The sequence below is a fragment of the Salminus brasiliensis genome, chromosome 17 (genome assembly GCF_030463535.1).
Source record: "Salminus brasiliensis chromosome 17, fSalBra1.hap2, whole genome shotgun sequence".
NCBI lineage: Eukaryota > Metazoa > Chordata > Actinopteri > Characiformes > Bryconidae > Salminus > Salminus brasiliensis.
Genome location: NC_132894.1, coordinates 11,857,997 through 11,879,493, shown reverse-complemented (window position 1 = coordinate 11,879,493; position 21,497 = coordinate 11,857,997). Strand labels below are relative to the sequence as shown.

At 40.6% G+C, this 21,497-nt stretch overlaps 2 protein-coding genes across 3 annotated transcripts; both read right to left on the bottom strand.

Annotated features, from left to right (window-relative positions):
- Positions 1 to 388: 388 nt before the first annotated feature.
- slc1a8a (solute carrier family 1 member 8a) lies at positions 389 to 14,191 on the bottom strand. Its single transcript, XM_072659755.1, has 11 exons — positions 13,848 to 14,191; positions 9,671 to 9,750; positions 9,334 to 9,546; positions 7,553 to 7,595; positions 7,203 to 7,413; positions 6,400 to 6,499; positions 4,602 to 4,835; positions 3,317 to 3,511; positions 2,899 to 3,033; positions 2,647 to 2,743; positions 389 to 1,022 (listed from the first exon to the last, which is right to left on the bottom strand). Exons 1-11 carry the CDS (start codon positions 14,073 to 14,075, stop codon positions 858 to 860), a joined length of 1,701 nt encoding a protein of 566 aa, XP_072515856.1. The 5' UTR covers positions 14,076 to 14,191; the 3' UTR covers positions 389 to 857.
- A 2,150-nt stretch (positions 14,192 to 16,341) lies between these two features.
- Positions 16,342 to 21,000, bottom strand: LOC140537639 (zinc transporter ZIP3-like). Of its 2 annotated transcripts, XM_072659753.1 has the most exons (3): positions 20,949 to 21,000; positions 20,049 to 20,394; positions 16,342 to 19,817 (listed from the first exon to the last, which is right to left on the bottom strand). In XM_072659753.1, exons 2-3 carry the CDS (start codon positions 20,253 to 20,255, stop codon positions 19,080 to 19,082), a joined length of 945 nt encoding a protein of 314 aa, XP_072515854.1. In that variant the 5' UTR covers positions 20,256 to 20,394; positions 20,949 to 21,000; the 3' UTR covers positions 16,342 to 19,079. The 2 variants fall into 2 exon arrangements, with proteins under 2 accessions (XP_072515854.1, XP_072515855.1); XM_072659754.1 differs by lacking the exon at positions 20,949 to 21,000 and having other exon boundaries at positions 20,049 to 20,622.
- Positions 21,001 to 21,497: the final 497 nt, after the last annotated feature.

The window sequence follows — 21,497 nt, the reverse complement described above, 5'->3', positions numbered from 1 at the left end:
TAGGTGGTTGTAATGTTATGGCAGAGTGGTGTACATACCTTTTTAGGGTAGCAGAGGCTTCTTTGTTGGTTAAAAATATATATTTTGCTAGTATACATTTAAAATGTTGCATTTTTGCCTAGATTAACAGCTAAGCTTTACCTTTGACCTTGCCACTTCCCTGACCTGCTGAGTTAGCCGATGCTAGGGCCGTCAGTGCAGATGAATGGCTAACTTGCCATTGATGTCCTTGACACTGTTGATCCTGAGCTTAGGGACTTAAGCATCTAATTAGGACTAAGCTCCTCTTGCTTGTTTTTTGCCTTTAACGCTGTAAACACCCGGCAATCCATGCTGCCTGTAGACTCTCACAGCTACACATGTTTACTCAATGAACTGACTGATCTCAACAGTGTATTTTATTACAAAATAATTTTGTATATTACACATAAAACGGTAATTCAAATGTATAAAAAAAAACATTTGGTAATATAATGAATAGTTTGCCTTACAATATGTCTTTCTGAGTTAGTCACCAACGTTTGCTACAGTATGTTTTAAGGCAATGCATTTGTACTCTTCTGCTCGATGATACGAACAGCAACGTCTTAAACGTGTCCACGTACACGCCAGCATGCAGTGGGTTTTTTTGTTCTTCGCCCTTTTGTCAAAAACACAATCTGGAGTAGAAAGTTTGCAGGAAGACAAAAACCCATTGAACAATTGCTCTGCAATATCACATAACTGCCGGCCGGTCCATCAGAAAAGAAAGGAATGCAGAAATGTAGGAAGGTCAGTACTGTATCATGGCACAAATATAGAGAGCCGTCTCCAGGAGAGTAAAGGTGGTTGTTGTTGTAAGGCTTCTGTTGGTGAGGTCAAACTTGACAGATGTTGTAGTAGACTGTGGGTCGCTCAATAACTGTATCTCCGACTACCTCAAATATGCAGTCTTTTCCAGCTATTAGTGGCACCTCTGTCAAAGGCACATTCTCCATTTTTTGGGTGGTGTGTGTATTCTGCGGCGGTCCACTAGGTTTCCGCTGAAAAATATGAAATGCCAACGTCTGATCAATTATTATATCTCAGTTTTTGTGCCACGTCACATCATATATCACATCATACCATATCATAAATCAGATCACATGGAAGCCTATACATACATTCTGGCAGCAGAATGTAAAAAATAAATTGTATACTCCAAAAATCATAACTAATCATTCTTTTGAAATAATTATTTTGAAATAAAAAGTCATTCTTTCATTTTGTAAAAGTCATTCTTTTGAGATAACTAATTTTGTGTAAGAATAGTCATTAGTTTGAGAAAGATAACTCATTATTTAGATATCAATTGTTATTTTAAAAACGTAAAAACATTTCTACTAGTTAAAATAAGTCACTTAAAATCTTAAAAGGAATTATTTTGAGTCATTATCTCAACAGTCTTTAAAATAGTTTGTATTTCAAGACACTATTTAAAATTACTTATTTTCTTAAAAGACCTACTAGTTAAAAAAAATACTTATGATGTGAAAATATTATATGACATAATAATAAACATTTGACAATTACTTTTATTTTGAGACTTATTTTGAAAAATTATTTTAACATAATGAAAAGAAGTAGAATTTTAAATAGCAAGTTAATATTTAGAGAAAAATTGTGAATCATTATTTTGCGATACTAATGTAAATGTTTACATACTGCAGCCAAAAACAGTGAAGGAGGGGAAAAACTGGCATAGTTTGTTCTTGGTAGAAATGTACAGTTTATATAAACTGTAAACTCAGCCATTTTTAAAACCTGTTTACTGAAGTAGCCCAAAAGTTATATCAGAATTATTTGTAGCCAACAATTGATTGTCAAACAAATCCAATTACAATTCAGTTATAATTCAACAATCCTAATGTCAGTTTTCACACTGAACTGGACAAATACTCTTAAATAAATGCTGTTTTGCCTTTTAAAGTTAACTGTAAAAATAAAACAATGCTTTTGGAAAAACAAAGTGCATCTTAAAAACAAAGAGCTTAATGACTCGTCTCATAATGGTACTTGACATCACTGCTTTTAATAAATAACAGTTTCTGAACATACGAGGCATACTGGTTTAGTTGGAACGGCCCGTCGGATGAATAAAGATGTAGCGGTCTATTCCTGATTAAAAGCTCAGTTTACGCACTCCAGTTTACTCTGCCTAGACCCACCATGTGAACCCATTTACTTTTTCAACCACTCTCACTGACTTGAATCATAGCGCGCATCCTAATGCACAAATCTGATTGGCTGAGTAAGGTCACATGTGGAATTTACAACGCATACTATTGGTCTGTGAGTTTCCTGGGCTGCTAAGCCTATACCCTTTTATGCTGCTACTGGGATTCTGGCCTTTGTAATACTAAAATTGCAGAGGACTGCAACCCAAAAAATGAGCTTTCCAACCAAATGAGTCTTACTGTGAGCTCCGAGCATCTTGACCAATCACAGCTCCAGGTGAGCGTTACTAATGATATTTTGATAAATCAAGGTATTCTAAAACAAGTAAATGACTCAGTTTAGTCATAATCATAACACTAACATGCTGCCCATTTCATGCAGTCCTGACTAGAAGCAATGTAGTCTGCTGTTGTCTGACAATACATTACACAGTAATGTGAAAGGACTTACCCCTGTGTCGTGTGGAAAGTCTTTCTGACACAAATGAGCGATGATTCCAGCTGCCAGCGCATCTCCAAGTACATTAATCATTGTCCGGAATCGATCCCTTTGAAAGAGAACACAAGACCTTAGCGATCATTTATGAGCTGATTGTTTCCACTGCTTATACTTTGTTTCTCTTTGGGTAATCTATGGGTCACTGGATCATCTGTGGACTATCAAAAGTTACAACTAGTAATGTTGCAGTTAGCTTCAACTTACAGAATCCAGTCGATGGCTACAATTAGCGTGATGTCATCTGGTGGCAAGCCCACAGACGTCAGCACTATTACCATGGTCACGAGGCCTGCCTGAGGGATCCCTGCAGCGCCGATGCTGGCGGCCGTTGCTGTTATGCTGACAAGAGCCAGAAGAGAGTAAATTCAGTGCACAGTGCTGAGAAATGCAATGTGACAATCAGGCTGACATTCCTAATGGCACTTGCACACTTGAGGCTGTCATGACAGTTTCAGTCCACCAATGGTACCAATGGGTCCTTTTTCAGCTGTAGAATCCATTAAATACTACGCTTTAAAAATCTGCCATCCACAGGGTTTTTAATTGCGTCATTCTATTTTGCCTGCCCAGCATAACTCCATCTTTTAGCATGGCCATTGGGCAGGGGAGCAGTAATGTTTACCTTATTGTGACCAACTGCCCAAAATCCAGCTCGTACTCGTTGACCTGAGCGATGAAGATGGCTGCCACTGCTTCGTATAGAGCTGTGCCGTCCATGTTGATGGTGGCACCCACAGGCAAGACGAACCGTGCTATCTGCCTGTCCACATGACAGTTCTCCAACAAGCACTTCATAGTGATGGGTAGTGTGGCAGAACTGTCCAAAACAAAAAAAAATGCTTGAGAACACTAGATGTCCAGCACATGAGTAAATAAACACATGCACAGCATCATAGACATATCCAATCACCCAGCACAATACTAATTCTGGGTGGTGCCTCCCTTTGCTCTCAAAAAAGCCGCAATTCTCCAGGGCATGGATTCCACAAGATGTTGTAAACATCCCCTTGAGATTCTGGTCCTTGTTGACATTCCTGCAGATTTGTCAGAAGTAAAGATTCTCAGATTCTAACACATCCCAAAAGTCTTCCATCACATTCCAATGACTAGGAAGTCCACTGCAGAACCTTGCAGTCATTGTCCTGTTCATGAAACCAGTTTGGGACAGCTGGAAGTAGCCATTAGAAGACGGGTAAATTAAGCCATCAAGAGATGCACATGGTCAGCATTGGTATTAATGGGCCCAAAGTGTGCCAAGAAAACCTTTAACACACCATTACACCACCTTCACCAGCCTAGGCTGCTGACACGAGGAAGCTTGCGTCAATAGATTCATGATGTTGGCACCAAATTCTGACCCTACCATCTGTAAGCCTCAGCTGATATCGAGATGCATTAGACCAGAAAATGATTTCCCAGTCTTCAACTGTCCAGTTTTGGTGAGTTCGTGCCCACTGCAGCCACAACTTTTTGTTGTTGTAACCCCTCCAAACTCTTCGATGCGCTGTGCATTCTGACGGTGCTTTGTTTTGCTTACCACAATTTTACAGAAGGGTTATTCAAGCTACTGTGACTTTTCTGTCCATTCTCAGCTGACCTCTCTAATTAACAAGGAGTTATTGTCTACAGAACTGCCAGTCACTGGATGTTTTCTCTTTATTACACCATTCTGAGTAAACTCTACAGGCTGGTGGGTTAAAGAATTCCAGGAGATCAGCAGTTATAGAAATATTCAAACCAACAATGTCCGAGAACAACAATCACAGAGAAGATTACTTTGGCCAGGGCCAATGTACCATAATGCATCCATGCACTTTTACAATTGCTTCATTTTGGTATTCATTTCAGAGCAACTGAAACCAACCAATATCCTCATACTGTTGTTAACTATGAAAGGTCTCTCTAACCTTGAAGACGTGGCCAAGGCGATCACCATAGCTTGCAGCAGTCCTCTGATGTATGTGAATGGGTTTTTCTGCGTCAAGAGGAAGTAGAAGAACGGAAGCAGGATGAGGCCATGGACAAACAGTCCACCCAGAACTGTCACGGTGTACCAGCCCAGCTTTCTGCCCAGAGTGGACGGGTCTTCCATGTCCAAGATTTTCCCAGCCACCAGGAAGATGATCCCAAAGGGGAAATACCTGCCAAAAGAAGAGAAGTTGTGACAAAGGCGCCATTTCTTTGTACTGATGTTCAGTACATTGGATGTAAAACACTCTGACATGGACATGTTTGTATTGTGAGTGTGAAAATCTTTAAGGGGTTTAAATGTGTTTTTTTTTTTTATCAATTTGATTATGATTGTTTAGGAAATTACTGAAAGCACTGTGAAATCGAGTGGAGAAGCATGACATTTATCCTGACCATGTTTGGGCCTTAAATGTCAAAACACTACTTCAATTATGCTAATGTCTACTAGCCTCCCATAGAATTCTAGTAGTATGTTAGCGCAAAGCAAATGTTTACATTAGGGATATGGTTAGGTTACTGTATTTACAGTAAGAAAGGTAAAGTATTGAAAGCAATAAGCGCCCCTGAATCTGTTAACATCCAGCGAGCAATTCTAGATTTTCAGATATGCTGTATATCATCTTCCATCAGTGAAACGTGGAAGGTTGAGGAGAGTGTAAGAATTTTATTGCTAGATGATGATGATGATGATGATGATGATGACATCTGCCCTCATGGCAGCCCTGCTGATTTGTGGCTTTGGAGAGTGTGTGAGAGCACTTAAGAGCAGGTGACTTTTAATCTGCTGCATGCGCCAGCACGGTTTGACACACCTGTCTTGGCCAGACTTCACGTGCTGACTATGTACAGGAGACACTCTACCAACACAGTGACGCGTGAGCATTAGCTTCAATGTTCTCAATGGATCATTCCTTGGCTGGCAGGGTGTCCTTTGTTGCTAGGTTGTACAATCTGATTTCAATAATGACCATGTGCATCTGTTTTTATGAGACTATCTAAGAAGACCAGTACATTTGCATTTACAATGTTTTTACATGACCATTTTCTTACTACTCATTATTTATGAAAATTAAAGTTGAGATGAAAATGTGAAATCATAAGGTTTATGAGGTGAAACTATATTATTTGGTAATACTTCTTCCCCCACACTCTAATGCACATGTGTTGTTTCTAAAAATTATTGCATTTCACGTCAAACTACTCTACATGACTTTGTTTACATCTTAATGGTCATGCAGAAATATTTTTAAAATGTGTGGAATTACCTTTGAAGTCAAACCAATGACCAGAACAACACAAGATCTCTAGTTCATGCTGTTTGTGGATAACAGTCTCTTATATTGACCAGGTGTTAATTATATTCAAATTACAATTCCCTAATTAAACCTCATTCAATTCATTAAGCTTTTGGGATTGCCTGAATGAGAGAATCAGGTGGAAGTGATTAAAGCTGTAATAAAACTCTGCGGGAGAATCGCCAGGAGCAGAACACATTAATAATCTGTTGCACACTAAGGCTGCAGAAAATGGTCAGCTGGTTTCATTCTCTGTTAATAAGCATATTACTGCCCATTATGCCATGCATTTTTGTATTTTAATAATATCATAAATAAAACAATATAATGCAAAAACAGTAAAAAAAAAAAAAAAAAAAAGTATTTATTTTTTCCAAAACATTGGCCTGTATTCTAGATACAGTACAGTTCATCCAAAAACACAAATGCTTTCTCTTACCAAACAGCCGCATTGATGATCTTCATCACACACTCATTGATGCACTGGCAAACGTTGACTAATGGCGTACCTCGCTCACCCATTCTGCCAAGGAGGAGGCCTGAAAGCACATGGCCCCGTTTATTTATGATATACTGAGCAGCTCTAAACACATCATTGAAGACATGATAGAAAGTATGTGCAGTGGCTCCATAGTTACACCACAGCTTTCATCAAGTTATTGAACCCCTGCTTCCTGAGTACTGCTACTTTCTGCTACATATGTGTGATGCTAAATAAATTATACATTATAAATGATTGTCACATACTCCATATATCTACTTTGATCATAGGTCATTGACATATATGTGTAAATAATAATGTCTTGTATTGGGCCTTTTTCAAAAAGCAGCCTGGATTCAAACTCTCCTTATAACTTCAACATGAGTTAGCAGGGCTGAGCTGTGCTTAAACAGATATGCAAATGTTCTGGTTGTTGTGACATCACAAAATTCATTTCTAAATATGGTTCGTGTGGACTGGGAGGAGAATGGCAAATTTTGAAATTTGTTAACAATGACTTCATATTATGATAAACACTATTGTTTGTATTGGTGGTTAAGAACTGAGATTTTTATGATATCAGCCCTTTAAACAAAAACTCGCTATTCATAAAAAGAAAAAAAACAGCATGTTTTTATGAATCAAAACTAATAATACATATATTAATGTCAGTGTGACACTGGTCCAAACCAGTACACTGTATGATAAATCACCCAGCACTAATATAAGGCGATTTATTTCCGAGTCTCACTCAGACTTACCCATAGTGGCTGAGAAGATGACGATGCCCAGAACATTCATTTGCTGGCTGCTGCCAGGGATTGTCTTGTAGTGAATGTCGGGAGGCGGAGTGAGCTCCAGCAGCACTGTGTGACCTTTAGGATTCTCCTCATCTGGCATGAGGTAGACAAAGTTGGGCTGTTTGGTGCTGCTGATTTGTGTTCTGACCATAGGAATGAGGTCTGTCTTATACTGCAAAGAGATGACAGAGGTGTAGAAGCCAAATTTTACAGAAATCATGATTGAGGGAAATTACTTTCTACTGAAACAATGACTATTTGGGTTTACACTGCAATAGAAACGCAGTAAAATTAATTGCTGGTCAACATACCTGTTGAAATGTGGCCTCGATAAGATTTGAAGGAATCATATTCCTAAAGAAACAGAAATTAGGAGAACTGAGTGGCTTTAAAACCCCTAAAATAACATTTGTGTTAGGATGTAATTATGTTTTTTGTAGCATACTTTGTACTGGATACACCAATTAGCCATAACATCAGTACCACCACCTAATACTGAGTAGGTCCCCCTTCTGCCGCCATGACAGATCATTTGAGGTATGGACTCCACAAGACCTCTAAAAGGGTCCTGGTATCTAGATGTTAGGAGCAGATCCTTAAAGCCTCGGGAGGCCAAGAACCCACCGGTTCACTGGTTGTCCTTCCTTGGAGCACTTTTGGTAGGTACTAACTAACTGCTGCATATCGGGAACACCCCACAAGACCTGTTTTTGATCCAGACGTCTTGCCATGACAATTTGGTCCTTGGCTCAGATTCTTACCCTTGACCTATTTTCTTGCTTCAACATATCAACTTCTAGAACGCACTGTTTACTTGATGCCTATCATATCCACCTATTGACAGATGCCACTGTAGATACGGATAATCAATGCTTTTTACTTCACCTGTCAGTGGTGCTAATATTATGGCTAATCGGTGCATAGGATGTGGGGTGTGAGCAGTACATTTCGAAATTTTAATAGTGTCTATTGTCTAATCAGCAGAGAAAGTATCTAATTGTGCTGAGCTCTGGCCTTCTAGGACCATGGTTGTTGACCTCTGTTGTACATTAAACTCTTTAAATAAAAATAACCTCATGAAATGATCCCTTTAATCAGGAAATCACATAATGTACGTATAAACCGTACAAATGGTATCTGTAGGCAGTATTTGGCTAAAGGGTTCTTTATTCTGATTGACAGCCTTTTAATATGTAGCTGTCATGTCATTGTATTTTATTGTGTGTGTGTGTGTGTGTGTGTGTGTGTGTGTGTGTGTGTGTGTGTGTGTGTTGCTTTAAGAGCCTGCGCAGGTGTTTCTGGAGGGTCTTAATTAGCACACTAGCATAAGTCAAAACACCAAGCCACCATGACCATCACGAGAAGGAGATCCTCTGCAGTGATCCCCATTGGTTACTTAGCCAGTAAACCAGTTCTTTGTATGGATTACTAAAAATACACTAATCACTCCTCCGCTTTAATTGGATTTTGTAGTATGGCATGGCCTGAACTCCTCAGGCCTAGACGCCTCTCGTGAATGACCTAGGTCCTACCTTTGAAAAGGTAAATGTACATAATATCTATATTATGTACATTATATATATACGTATAATCTACTTCAGGCACCCAGGATGCTCCATAAAATACAGGGTTGGCCATATTGGTCAGATCCTGTAAAGCCTGCCAGTAGACTCTCACAAATTAAGGTCGCTAAATGGTGCTTTTCGGCTCGGAAGGTTCAATTAAAAAAAACAAAAACGTATACCCTTAATGTCAGGCTTATCACATCCTATGGCCTACTATTCAGTAACCACATGCAAACAATGCAAACTGGGTTATTGTTAGGTGCGAGGAATGGAAGCCTGACCTGTTAAGTACTTCTTAAGGTGCTTCTTAAAGTTCTTTGAGAAAACTTTTTCTAGAAGGTTCCTCAAAGCACCTTACAGAGGTTCTTCCACAGTTTCAAATTGAAGACCCTTTCAAAGGTTCCCCAAGAATCGTATTCTTTTATCAGTGTGTTTACTTTTTTGTAGTTTAATTGACTTCGAAATCAAGTGCATTTTAACAGTTATTCAAAGACCTAATGTTTCCTGGGTACCCAACTGAAAGTTACCTGACAAGGTCCAGCAGTGCGTCTGCAGAAGTCATTACTGGACCTCCAAGCCTGTTGCTTTCCATCTCAGTCCCATAGCCCGGCTTGATGATTAACACAAGCACAATGCCAACCACAACAGCAATAAAGGTAGTCCACAGGTAATAGGTCACCGTCAGAACTCCCATCCGACAACAGGCCTTGGATTCCATAGACGACAGTCCAGACATTAAGCTACAGACAGAGGGGAAAGATTTATCATGCGTGCAAAACCAGAGCTATAGTGGACCAACTATACAATGGCAGGTGGATATATAAGGATTGTGTAAAAAAACTGAGAGTTAGAAAGGAGCATTACCTTGAGGTGATTAACGGCAGGATGAGCATTTTAAGCATTCTCATGAGGAGTTCTCCAGGAAACGAAAAATACATTTTTGCCTTAAAATAGAAAAGAAAGAAGAAAACAGAAGAAAGATTTTACCACTACCCAAAACATTGGCTCACAGGTACAAGCTGACCCATGAAGACATTCGATTTGGCCTACTCCCTCACCTAAAAATAATAAAGCATTCTTTTACATAAACTGCATACCTTCTTTATTTATATCTGCTTTGTCTTTTTGGCCCTTGGCCCAAGAAGACAAAAAATGTAGACTTAGTCTTAGTTTAGTTAAACAGCAGACAATGGCTGTGCCCAAAATAGATCCCTGCTCCCTCATTAATACTGCACTATATAGAGAGAGACTATTTAGTTTACTAAAACACATATGAATTCAGACACTTCCTCATCATCATTGTGTGAACAACCCATGATTAGCCCATGTTTAAAGCTCTGTACACACAGTAACTGAATTCTGAATGAAAGTTAGTAAAAGCACTGTGCTGTTGGGCTGTTCGTTAAATAATCTTTCTCTGTTATGTTGCTTAGAAACATAAGACACCCATTAACGAACTACTTGAGACAATATCTGAAATTCACAGCATTCAGTGGCTTGTAACTATCACTTACTCATACAAGCAAATGTCATTGGCTCTATTTTGTCACATGACTGTTTCTTAGCAATGCCACTCACAATGCAGTTTGTTCCACATTCAGCTGATGTAGTGAGCTTTGATGTATGTTTAATATAAATTACGAGTGCATTGTGGGGATTCGGACATTCAGAAAGAAATGGCCAACATACTCGTTAGTACCCTAAAACGTAAATAGGGAGCCATATCGGTCACAGCCTGTGTCATTAGACCATGTGGGTAGGAGATATTATCAATAAATATTCATATTCATAATAATAATATACAAATAACCATGGAAACCGGAAAATCCAACAGGATGTGTAACGGAGGCTGCCTATTCTGATGTGGACCGGTCATCTTATACATGAGTTTTTCTCTGTTCTTGGCATGCACGTTCTGTCCAAATGTTTGCGGACACCCCTCCTAATGAAAGCTTTCAGCTACTTTAAGTTGCACCCATTGCTGACACAGATGTGCAAATGCATGTATATACACACACAGCTTGTCGAATCCCAGTAGAAAAGTCTCATCAATAGAGTAGGACTATCTGGAGCAGATAAACATTAACCTATGGGCACCATGCCTAATGCAAGGCGGGCTAAAGGGGTATACAGCTCCCCTTGTCGCTGAATGAAATCAAATCCTCATAGCAATGCTCCAAAACATAGTAGAAAGCCTTCCCTGGACAGTGGAGACAGCTACTCTAACACCAAAAAGCAGAATCAACTGTATGTATACCCTTGGTTTTAGCAAGAAACAACGAATTAGCAGGTGTCCCAATACTTTTGTCCATACAGTGTACTTCCACTGATTTCTTGATCAATTACAGGGAAAGCACTGATTATTCATTATTCATAAAATTATTAAAAACTGTCTGTGGTAACTGATTGTATACCACAGATGGAGATGGAGAGAAATCCTGCAGTGTTCCTTTTACTGAGCAGTTCTGTGGAGAACCTAAAATGGCATTGTTCCAAAGAACCCTTTTGGCAGCTCTAAGAGTGTAATGCTCCCCAAAATCACATCTTGGCTAAGGAAGGAAAAGGAGTGTAAAAGCCAAGTAGTGTTACTTCATCCTCTTCCAACGAGAGTAAGTGCTGTTTTTTTGCCTCTTGATGAACGGACAGATCTACTAGCCAACTTTTCCTTTGGCCTTTGGCTACGTCACACACACAAGAGCTCATTAACCTGTGGGTGTGGGTCACGCGTCTTGCACGAGTTGACCCAAGCTATTCCCTACTGTTTGCCTTGGCAGACTGGCCTATGTCTGGATTTAAAGTCAACAGGGCTTGGCTCAGCCTTAAGCACTTCCTAACGCCAACCTTTACCATTAGCGCTGGACTGTGGAAAGCCTTTACTTGTTTTCAACTTCTTTACAATTTAAAAATGTATTAGTAAAGATTGTAAGGATGTTCTGTGGACTTCCACACCCAAAGGGAAATGCTGTTGTAATTTGGAGAATAATAATAGTTGAAGTTTTTGATATGATAAAAGTGACAGGATGCTTAAACATATCAGCTTTAACTACAAAATAAACATTATTAGAATTATTATAACCAACATGATACATGACCTACTCATAATTCAAGATATTAGGAATGGCAACCAGGCATTACTGAAATCAAAACAGATCTACATCTCGCAGACTGAAGACCCACCTCTTCTGAGATTACTTAGGCAAATAGCACACTGGTCTCCTTATTGACTTGTGTTTAGTAGAGTCTAAGCTTAGAGGTATCTTTGAACTATTAGTCTATTTAAACTAGCTGAGGTTTTTCTTGGGTAAATAACAAAGCACTTTTGTAAGTCGCTTTGGATAAGAGCGTCTGCTAAATGCCGGAAACGTAAATGTAAATGTAAATATCGCTGCTGTCCTATGAAAAACATGCATCTCCATTTTCTGTCCTGGCATCGAAGTGGTGTAGCGAGCTCCCCCTGGGAGTCCGAATGGCAGACTCACTCGCTCTCCTCAAAAGAAGTCCCATTTCTTCCAAGAGTACTTGGATAAAGTGTAGTGTAGAGTATTGTGGTCTCCATACTGACTTTTGTATTTAGCAGTATCTCAGCTTAGAGGTATCTTTTGGATCCTAGCCTATACCAGATAGCTAAGGATATTTTCTGAGTACACAGTGAAGCACGTTTGTATGTTGCTGTGAATAAGAGTGTCTGCTAAATGCCTTAAATGGAAATGTAATGGAAATGTAATTTATGCCCATTTTTAATTTTCTTTACATGGTTTAAACCCTGTAGCTGCTCTGTACACTACGTCAAGTCAAGTCAAGTCAAATTTATTTGTATAGCGCTTTTTACAACTGTTGTCATCACAAAGCAGCTTTACATAATTAGTACTTAATAAAGGACAGAGACAGAGAAGAAAGAAGAAATAACATGAAGGGTCAAAGACCCCCGTGAGCAAGCCAACGGCGACAGTGGCAAGGAGGTGGAGGAAGAAACCTTGGGAGGAACCAAGACTCACAAGGTGGACCCATCCTCCTCTGGCCAGACTATTTAAACATTAATGATAAAAATTACCAAAGCAGATACAACAGAAAGTTAATAGTGGTGATATTAATAGTGTCAGACAGACACGAGTCCATCTACGTAAATCATTCTGGACGAAAAGACCAATAGAAATGCTCTAAAATTACGCAGAACTCTTATTTTACATTAACTTCCAGTAGAAGTTAAGTGATTTGGGTAAACTATGCAAGTGAGATTGCTTAAAACTTAAAATGCCACTTTGATCAGTTACAGTGCAACAAAACCAGGGTCAAAACAATGTTAACATGTTTAAAGAAAGAAAAAGAAAAGCACTCTAACTCAGTTTTTACTGGATTAGAGCTGGATTTGACCAACACTGAAGCCAGAATGTGAATGTGTTCTGAATGATCAGTCTGGTTGAGGAAAGATGGTGTCTGGAGTCTGAATATGCTTTCATCACTATATCCAAAACTGCAAAACACACCAATCAGCCATATTAAAACCACCTGTCTAATACTGTGTGTGTGTGTGTGTGTGTCACCCTTGTGCCACCAAAACAAAACCTCTAAACAGTCAAGGCACTGATTCCTCAGGACGTAGCCGGCATTAACTTCACCAGCAGTTTGTGCCACAGCACTTCTTCTGTGGGCGCCCCTGACCCTGTTGCTGTTTTATTGGTTGGTCCCTCCTTGGAGAACCTTTGGTAGATACTGACCACTGCATACTAGGAACACACCACCCGCCTGCTTCTCTGGGAGACGCTCTGACCCGGGCATCTACCCATCATAGTCAGACTCCATCCAGATCCTTATGCTTGCCTCTTTTCCTGCTTCCACACCTCAACTTCAACTCGCTCCCAACCTTTTGACATGTGCCAGTGTTGACAAACCACCTGTCAGTGGTTTTAATGTTATGGCTGATTCTTTAACTACTGTGAGAAACTTTGGTCAGTCTTGAACCACTACTCCAGCTAAATCTCCAGCCCTGTTGGTCAGTATCGCTCAGCCCTACACGCCACCGCTGGTGAGTCAGACCCCGTACCTGCGCCGACATCTCCAGTCCGCGGAGCATGTAGCCCAGCATGCAGCCCGTCCCCACTCCCAGCACGGAGAGCGTCAGCAGCCCGTTGCGCTTCACGCAATCCTTCACGTACGCCCTGACGCCCTCGCCGCACGCGCTCCGCAGCGCCTCCTTCACGCTGTCCGCCTTGCTGGGCCTTCGCGAGCCGCGCGCCTCCTCCGCGTCCTCCGGTATCAGCAGTTCCTCCATGGCGCCTCGGAGAGCCGCTGAGGCAGGGGGGCTCCAGGCTGTGGACACGCGTTCTGCCCGCGAGGGGATTAGGGATGCGCGCGCGTGGCTCAGACCCAGCCCTGAAGACGCGCTGAGGGACCGGAAGGCTGCTAAGAGGATTAAGGCACGGTAATAAAATCTAACACTTCTGTGTTGTGGATGGCGCCAAGCCATGGGGGATTTGGACGCGAGCTGTGGACAGGCTCAATGCTCTGTGTTTGGCACGTTGGTGTTCACGCGCGGGGAGGAGGAGGAGGAGGAGGAGGAGGAGGAGGAGGACATTGTTGGAATGCGTGGAAAAACCTGTTAATATCCAAAAAAAGTACTAGTGAGGATTTATTGGAATAATGTAACAGAAGTACCATGACTTAAAAGTCCCACAGAAGCAAATCTGCTGTAATATTTAAGCCAGTGCACATAGTATTGATGTGTGGTATAGTTTGTGTATGCTTATTAATTCCCTCTGGTTATGCATTATCCATGGGGAAAGATCATAAAAAGTGAACACACTGCTGAAGAAATCCAACTTGACACAAAAGCAATTTTATGAATATATTTTATTTTTTTTAATATATATATACCAAATATATATGCAACCAAAATGCACATATATATATATATAGATTGCATATATATATATATATATATATAACTATGGTCGATTAAATGGACAATCCAACTCCTACAACTGTAATGCAATAGAACCACCTATAGAAATGCATGTACTGTCACCAGGTCATTAATTGTCAGGAATCTCAAAGATCACGCAATTTAGGTAGTGACAGCCACTTCGGTATAGCTCCATGAGGAAACTCCTGTAAAATTAATCTCACGCCTCAGACCACATGCTCATATCACTTCAGATGCCGGTATCTGTATCTCTAGGAGCAAAAAAGATCAGTTCTCACATAGTGCTGCTTTAGAAACAGTAAAAGTGACATATCATAAAAACCTCAAACACTATGTTCGTCCCTTCAGTCAATTTCTGTAACAGTCACAGCATTCTTGCCTTAGTCAACTGCCCTAGATGGCAGCACGGCCGAACACAGTGACCAATACCTGAGAATATGGTGCTTTTGTTATTTTTTTTATCGCCTGAGACAATTATTTCCATAGTTGTGCATATTAAAACACTGGTGAGCAGCACATCATATATAGAGAGAGAGTTGTTATGTGAACCAGGCCTCATCACTGCAGCTTTGCCTGATGCCAAGAGCCAGAGAAGTATGAGAAGGTGTGTGTGGGGAAGGAAAAGATGCAGGAAGCGAGCAGCAGGTATTTAAAAGCTAACTCTAGCCTAGCTGAGCTCCATACGACCAAAATTACACTCAGGGATTACTACAGTACAGTGCAACAATGCAGTCTGTATCGTGTAAGCTGTGAGGGAGGTAGCCTGAGGTATTATTTTCTTATGAGCTTCAGTGGTTCAGTTTTTCTACTCCGCAGCTGCAGTTCCTCGTTGTTGTAATGTGTTGTAACTCAGGGAGGATTTACTCGGGGTGCCAGTTCCACAGCGTAATAGGATCTCCACCGTATCACTGCCTTTGCCTTTGGTCCAGATACAAGCATGAAGAGCTCCACCAGCTGGCCTGTTTTGTGCTTAAGTCTGTTGAAAGTTTTGTGTTGTGTTCTTCAATACATAGTATACAGACCTGAGGCTTTGCTCAGCATCATAAATACAGTCTGATAGTGAAATGGGTAAAAAGGGTCACGTGAGTTCAGTCAAACCACATACACATTCCTACAACCCAGTGACTTCTATTCCAATGCCAGTAAAGAGCAAGTTGATTTGAGAACCGTGAGCACTGCCGGTTTCTAAACTTTACCTCAGGACCAAAGATCATCTGACTATCATGATGGTGACAACCAATCAACCACAAGCAGTTAAAACATTAACAGTGTCAAAATCAACTGATACAGCCAATCAACGGAGCCTTAAAATGATTGTTTCAGCTCAAATCCGGTGCCAAAGAGCATAGACCTATGGGCTAAAGCTTACGCAGAACCTTCGGGGAAAATGCCAACTAGACTACCAGCTATAAGAGTTATTCATGGCACTTAGTGGAAGCTCTACATGTCCTAAATAAGTCACGCTGGGTCACCACTACCATCAGAGCACCGCATTATATGTAGCTTATGTGTAGTTGTTTTTTTGTTTTGTTTTTTTGTTTTTTTAAGAATCCCAAGTACATTTACAGTTTACTGGAGACAGTGTTCATGGTAAATAAGGCAAGTCCATACTGTATGTAACATAATGAAAAAAGTTTTATTTCATTCCAAAATAACTAATGGGTTGATTTGACGCTGTTGTAAAACACTATGGATCACCATCAATTTACATCAGGAATTTAGGGGGAAGAGTATATTATTACAAAAAAACAGCATTGAACAACAGTAGTCATCTCTTTCAAAGTGAAAATCAAACTAGAATAAAATTCAAGCCATAAATCAAAGAAAAAAGAAATGTATAAGTATAGAAAACCTCTTTAAAAGATTAGATCACTTTGTTAAATATCATTTACAGTTCACATCAAACCAGTGTAATTTACAGCAATCACATTTACATACATTCACTCAGTAAGTATATCAGTAGTATTATAGCCCTGTGTTTTAGCCAAGGCAAGTACGTATTAGGAGTCGGTTGGCTTTAATGTTACTTGCTGCTACATATAAAGTTAGAAGATGCTGCTGAAATGAATTAGAAAACCAGCAGATTTGGCTTTTGCTTGTTTTTTAATACAGTCATCAAAAATAGAAAGAAATTGACAGAAATCCACTGCAGAGTAATCTGACATACTGTAAATGACTCAGTCTGGTCATTTCTAAATTAGTTTTGTAATTTTCTAACTTTGGCCCAGAAGTTATAATGAACTTCAATCACAGGTGAATTGCAGAGGAGGTTGTTGATGAGCCGGTACTAGATCTGCTATACAAACCAACACAATCACAGACACCATAGTATCTGCAACCACTGGAATGACCACAACAGGCGGAAAAACAAAAGAAAAATATTAGGATGTACAAAAGCACGGAACTGCAAACTGCAGATCAGGAACTGCAGATCTCATGGAACCCCTGGGGTACAGCACAACATATTTCCAAAAACTGCCATTGAAATATCACTGCATCCACTGTGGAATCCTGTGGATTCCTCCGTTGGCTGGCAAACAGGCCATTGCTGAAATGCAACTTTGACTTGTTTCTTTTACCTCAGTTGGGAGTGTAACTTAAACGTGATGTGTAACTAATGTTACAATGCACAGGTTGTTTTTTGTTTGAAATGCTTCAGCCTAACTTAGGCCTGACCTTAACCCAGGTCCATGTCTATAGTATACTTTGAAAACCTAGGCTATACATGGTTAAGTGTTATAGCTTGACACTTTTTTGTTATGGCCCAAAAATTGCTGCTGATTTAGCTGGTTTCTGAACATTTTAGCAAACCATCATTACAGTAGATCTTTATCTGGAACAACACTTTACTTTAACATATCTATATGATTTGAATATACAGTGCCCTCCATGCCTTTGTCCCAAACATTACTCTGCTTATTTGCATCTGTTCCCCACAGTCTCAAATAACTAACGATGTGGTTAAAGTGTACTGTCTCAGGTGTAATAAAGGGTATTTGTATACTATCTTGTTTAACAGTGTGGAAATTAGGGACTTAACATTTTAAAGGTATGCATGATTACTCAGGTGTGTTAATTGCTTCGTCAGTGCAGATGTAAGAATGCTTTCAGCATCTAGTCTTGAGTCTTGGCTTTTGGTCAACTGTGAAGTCTGATGTTGCCATTTGTCAACACAGGGACCAGAGTAAACAATTAGTGGGGGGACAAAAAACAAAGACGCTGACCAACTCAAACATCATGTACAGAAATACAAAGCATACACTGGAAGATGCAAACCCTTCAGACTAAACACTGAAAGCTCTCTTGTACCTAAAACTGATCATTATTAATAAAATCTGACAATGTGCACTGTAACCACATGTGAATTGTGAGAGTACAAATTTTGTGGGAGTACAAAGTTCTAGTGGGTTACAGAGGCAATTAAAAAGACATCATGGAGGGCACTATAAACAGTAGCCTATTCAACACCCAGTGCCACATTAGACACATGTCCAACTAGTGTAAACATTTAAGGGTTATCAACAATGAAAACTGCAACCATTTCTCAATTATTAATCACATTATCAGACCTCACTCAACATCGCATGAATCATTAACAAACAATCTATAACCTGCAGTAGCAGCTTTGCACTGTTTACATTAATAAATAATTTCCCTTCAACAGAAGATCCCCAGACAAAACGAAAGCTGTGGCATAATGTATTCTCTAATATTTGGTTATCCACCCCCTTGCCTTAATGTAAATTATGTCAGGTAAGGATTACATCAGTCAATTGAGATTATGGACGATTTTAGCCGACAGTTACACAAGAGCAATTTACCTGCTGTTCCAAATAGAGAATTTAGACTGAAGTCTGGTTAGTTTGCCAGTCAAACTTAATATGTTTGTTGTACCAGTCACACAGATTTGGGCCCAAGCACCGTACAGTTGTAAACATGGAATGGAATATAGGTGAGTAGCAGAGGATGATTTCTATATGTAAATAAAGCACAACGTTTGTGGAGGAGCTGGTAAAAATGGACAGGATTTCAAGAGACTGCCGTAATCCGGTCATTTAGGCAAGAAGACAAATAAAAAGAAATATATTTGAAAATGAATAATACATGCGACAGATTTCTTTGTCTGGAAACCTCAACCTTCAAGGCTTGATTCTTCATCTAAAATACCACATTTCTTGTATATCCAGTGTAGGGCCAACAGATATACAAAAACGATGCAGAAATAGGAAACCAAAAGTAGTGAGCCAACAGTCACTGTAGGGTTGAATTACTTGTCCTTTGGTTACGCTGGTGAGCAGGTTTAACAACTGGCACACAAAAAAGAAAAGCTTCCTTTTCTCCCTTATGAACTCATCACCATTTGATAAACACAAGACCTGCTAGCACGCCATATCCCAAAATAAGGAATAGCACCTTCAGTAGCCTATCGTGCTTATCCTCCAGCTCCCGCGAGAGAATTTCAAAGAAAGTAATGAAGAGGAATGTACCTGCTGCCAGGCCTTGTAACACCACAGAAATAATACTTCCTGCCAGGTTCTGGGCACTCTCAATGCCCATTCCAAGGCCAATGCCGAGAGGGATCATCAGGCTGACAGTAATACCGAGCTTACTGGCATCCCGCAGCATCAGTCCTGCCTTAGCAACACTGACTCCTAAAGCCACAGCTGCCAGGGTCTCATGGATCACTACTCCGATGAAGAGGCTTCCCAACTTAGCCCCATCTTCCTGAAGACCTAGAGCAAGACCCTCAAAGACCGAATGAGCAGAGAGGGCCAGGACCAGGCTCGCTAGCCGGAGCGGCCCTGCCCGCGTTAACTCTGCAGGGTTGAAGTGTCCGTGGTGATGTGAGTGGTTCTGGTGGCCCGCTGAACTCCGAGGGGGAGCGATGAACGGTGTGTCGTATTCAGAGTCACTGCCAGCTTCCGAGCCTCCTGCGTTGAAAGTCTCCAGATCAATAAAGGATGGCCTCTCCTTTCTAAAGGTGAGCACAGCCTGCTCCACAAATACGGTGAGGAAAAAGCCCAGCATCATCATGGTCTCCGCCAGTGGATAGTCTGTAGTAGTCTGTAGCATTTTCAAGACCTCTTCCACCTGAGGTAAAACACAGAAATGATTGACACAATGAAGATAACCATCATTTGTACACAAGAAAAACATGCACTTGGCTTCTACTCAAGTGAAAGTATGAACTGCCAGAAGAAAGATGGAAAAGCAAGATACTGAAACTTCCTTAAAGAGCAGTCCACGTCATCGCCTTACTGCTGTAAGATGCTTGTAATGCTACAGTGTACTAAACAGTATACAGTGTGTAGCAGAACTTACCTTGTCTCTAACAGCTGGCAACAGTGCATTGAAGCAGGTGGCTAGGAACACACCACCTCCAAACGAATTACTGAACGCAATTGCCCTTCGGTACCTTGCAGCCTTGTCGAAGTCCGACTGCATCACACGCACTGGGATGAGAATGCCCCCCAGCATAAGGGCAAACACCCCAAACAGGCACAGAATTTTAGCCACAACTATCTCCATGTTGGCGGAGAGAAGCTGTGATTAATTCACAGCGCCGGGTTTGTCACAAACGACGAGAGCATGGCTGGAAAACGAAGAGCAAGACCTCCCGGCTCGGCTGAACCACACTCCGCTGTCAAGTCCTGGACTGCATCCTTGACTGCTCACCAAAACAAACGAGAAGGAGGGTCATACTTTACAGCTAGTGCTCTCGGAATAAATTAAATAGCAAGTGTTAAACCGTTAAGAGCATGTTAGCTAATTCCCAGCTGACTGATATCAGTTGATTGTATAGCTAGCTAGCTAGTTACATATGAAACTTAATTGTTAGCTACATAAGAAGCCCTAAGCTACCATTAGCTAGCTACCTAGCTGACCTATGCTAATGGTGATGACCAAGAACTTCGCCAGCTAGGTCCTGTTTACATGGTCATTACACGTTAACCGAGTCAATGTAATGCACAACACTAACACACAACTCCGTTTATCAAGCTGAACCTTAAACACCAAGCTAGCTAGCACTAGCTAGCTTGGCTACTTCTACACTGGAGTTAGCACTAGCTAGCTAACGTTGCTAGCTAGCTAGCAAATACTGTTAGCAGGCTCGCTACAATAACGTTTTGTTGATCTGCACGCTAATGTATGTTTATGTAGCTATTAAACCATCTAAGAGTGAACGTTAGATGTTTGCCAAAGTTCGTCTACCGACGTTACCTGCTTCTCTTGCTACTAGCAAGCTATCTGCTAGCGGTGTCCGACTCGTGCATGAATTCAATTGAGTCGGTTCATTTGAATAGATCAGTTGAACCAGTTCATAAGTTCTAACTGAACTGAAGAGCATTACTCTTTTTGGCGGTTATATGTTGCATTTATTTAGTATTTAAATTTTTGTTTTATTAGTTATTCAACTAATCTGTTGATAATCAGCAATATTATACAGTTTGATTCATTACCCACGAAAATGAACGACTGCACCTGACTGAACGTAAACGGTTCGTGGGAACCGGTTCGATAAGTTGACTCGCCAAGACAGCCACTCAAGCGCCTGATCGGTTGCTACTAGTTACCCTATCCGTGTGATGCCAGTCAGTGACGTGTTGGACAACGATTGGAGGAAATAATCATCCCGCCTTTCTGGGCCCGCCCATTTCGATGTATTCGTCCAAGTGAAGATTTGATGCAAAACTCCAAACTTTTAATCAAAAACCCAAACGACACTTGCAGTGAACTCAACAGTCATGCTTACATTATATAAACCCGCTG

What these genes read in the sequence shown, in the direction of transcription:
- LOC140537639 (XM_072659753.1), bottom strand. Translation starts at nt 20,255, where the DNA reads ATGGAGATAGTTGTGGCTAAAATTCTGTGCCTGTTTGGGGTGTTTGCC. An exon ending in TGCCAGCTGTTAGAGACAAG is followed by an intron (nt 19,818 to 20,048) that starts GTAAGTTCTGCT and finishes GTTTTACCTCAG; the next exon opens with GTGGAAGAGGTCTTGAAAAT.
- slc1a8a (XM_072659755.1), bottom strand. Translation starts at nt 14,075, where the DNA reads ATGGAGGAACTGCTGATACCGGAGGACGCGGAGGAGGCGCGCGGCTCG. An exon ending in ATCATCAATGCGGCTGTTTG is followed by an intron (nt 4,836 to 6,399) that starts GTAAGAGAAAGC and finishes TTCTTTTGGCAG; the next exon opens with GTATTTCCCCTTTGGGATCA. An exon ending in ACTTTCCACACGACACAGGG is followed by an intron (nt 1,023 to 2,646) that starts GTAAGTCCTTTC and finishes CATATTTTTCAG; the next exon opens with CGGAAACCTAGTGGACCGCC.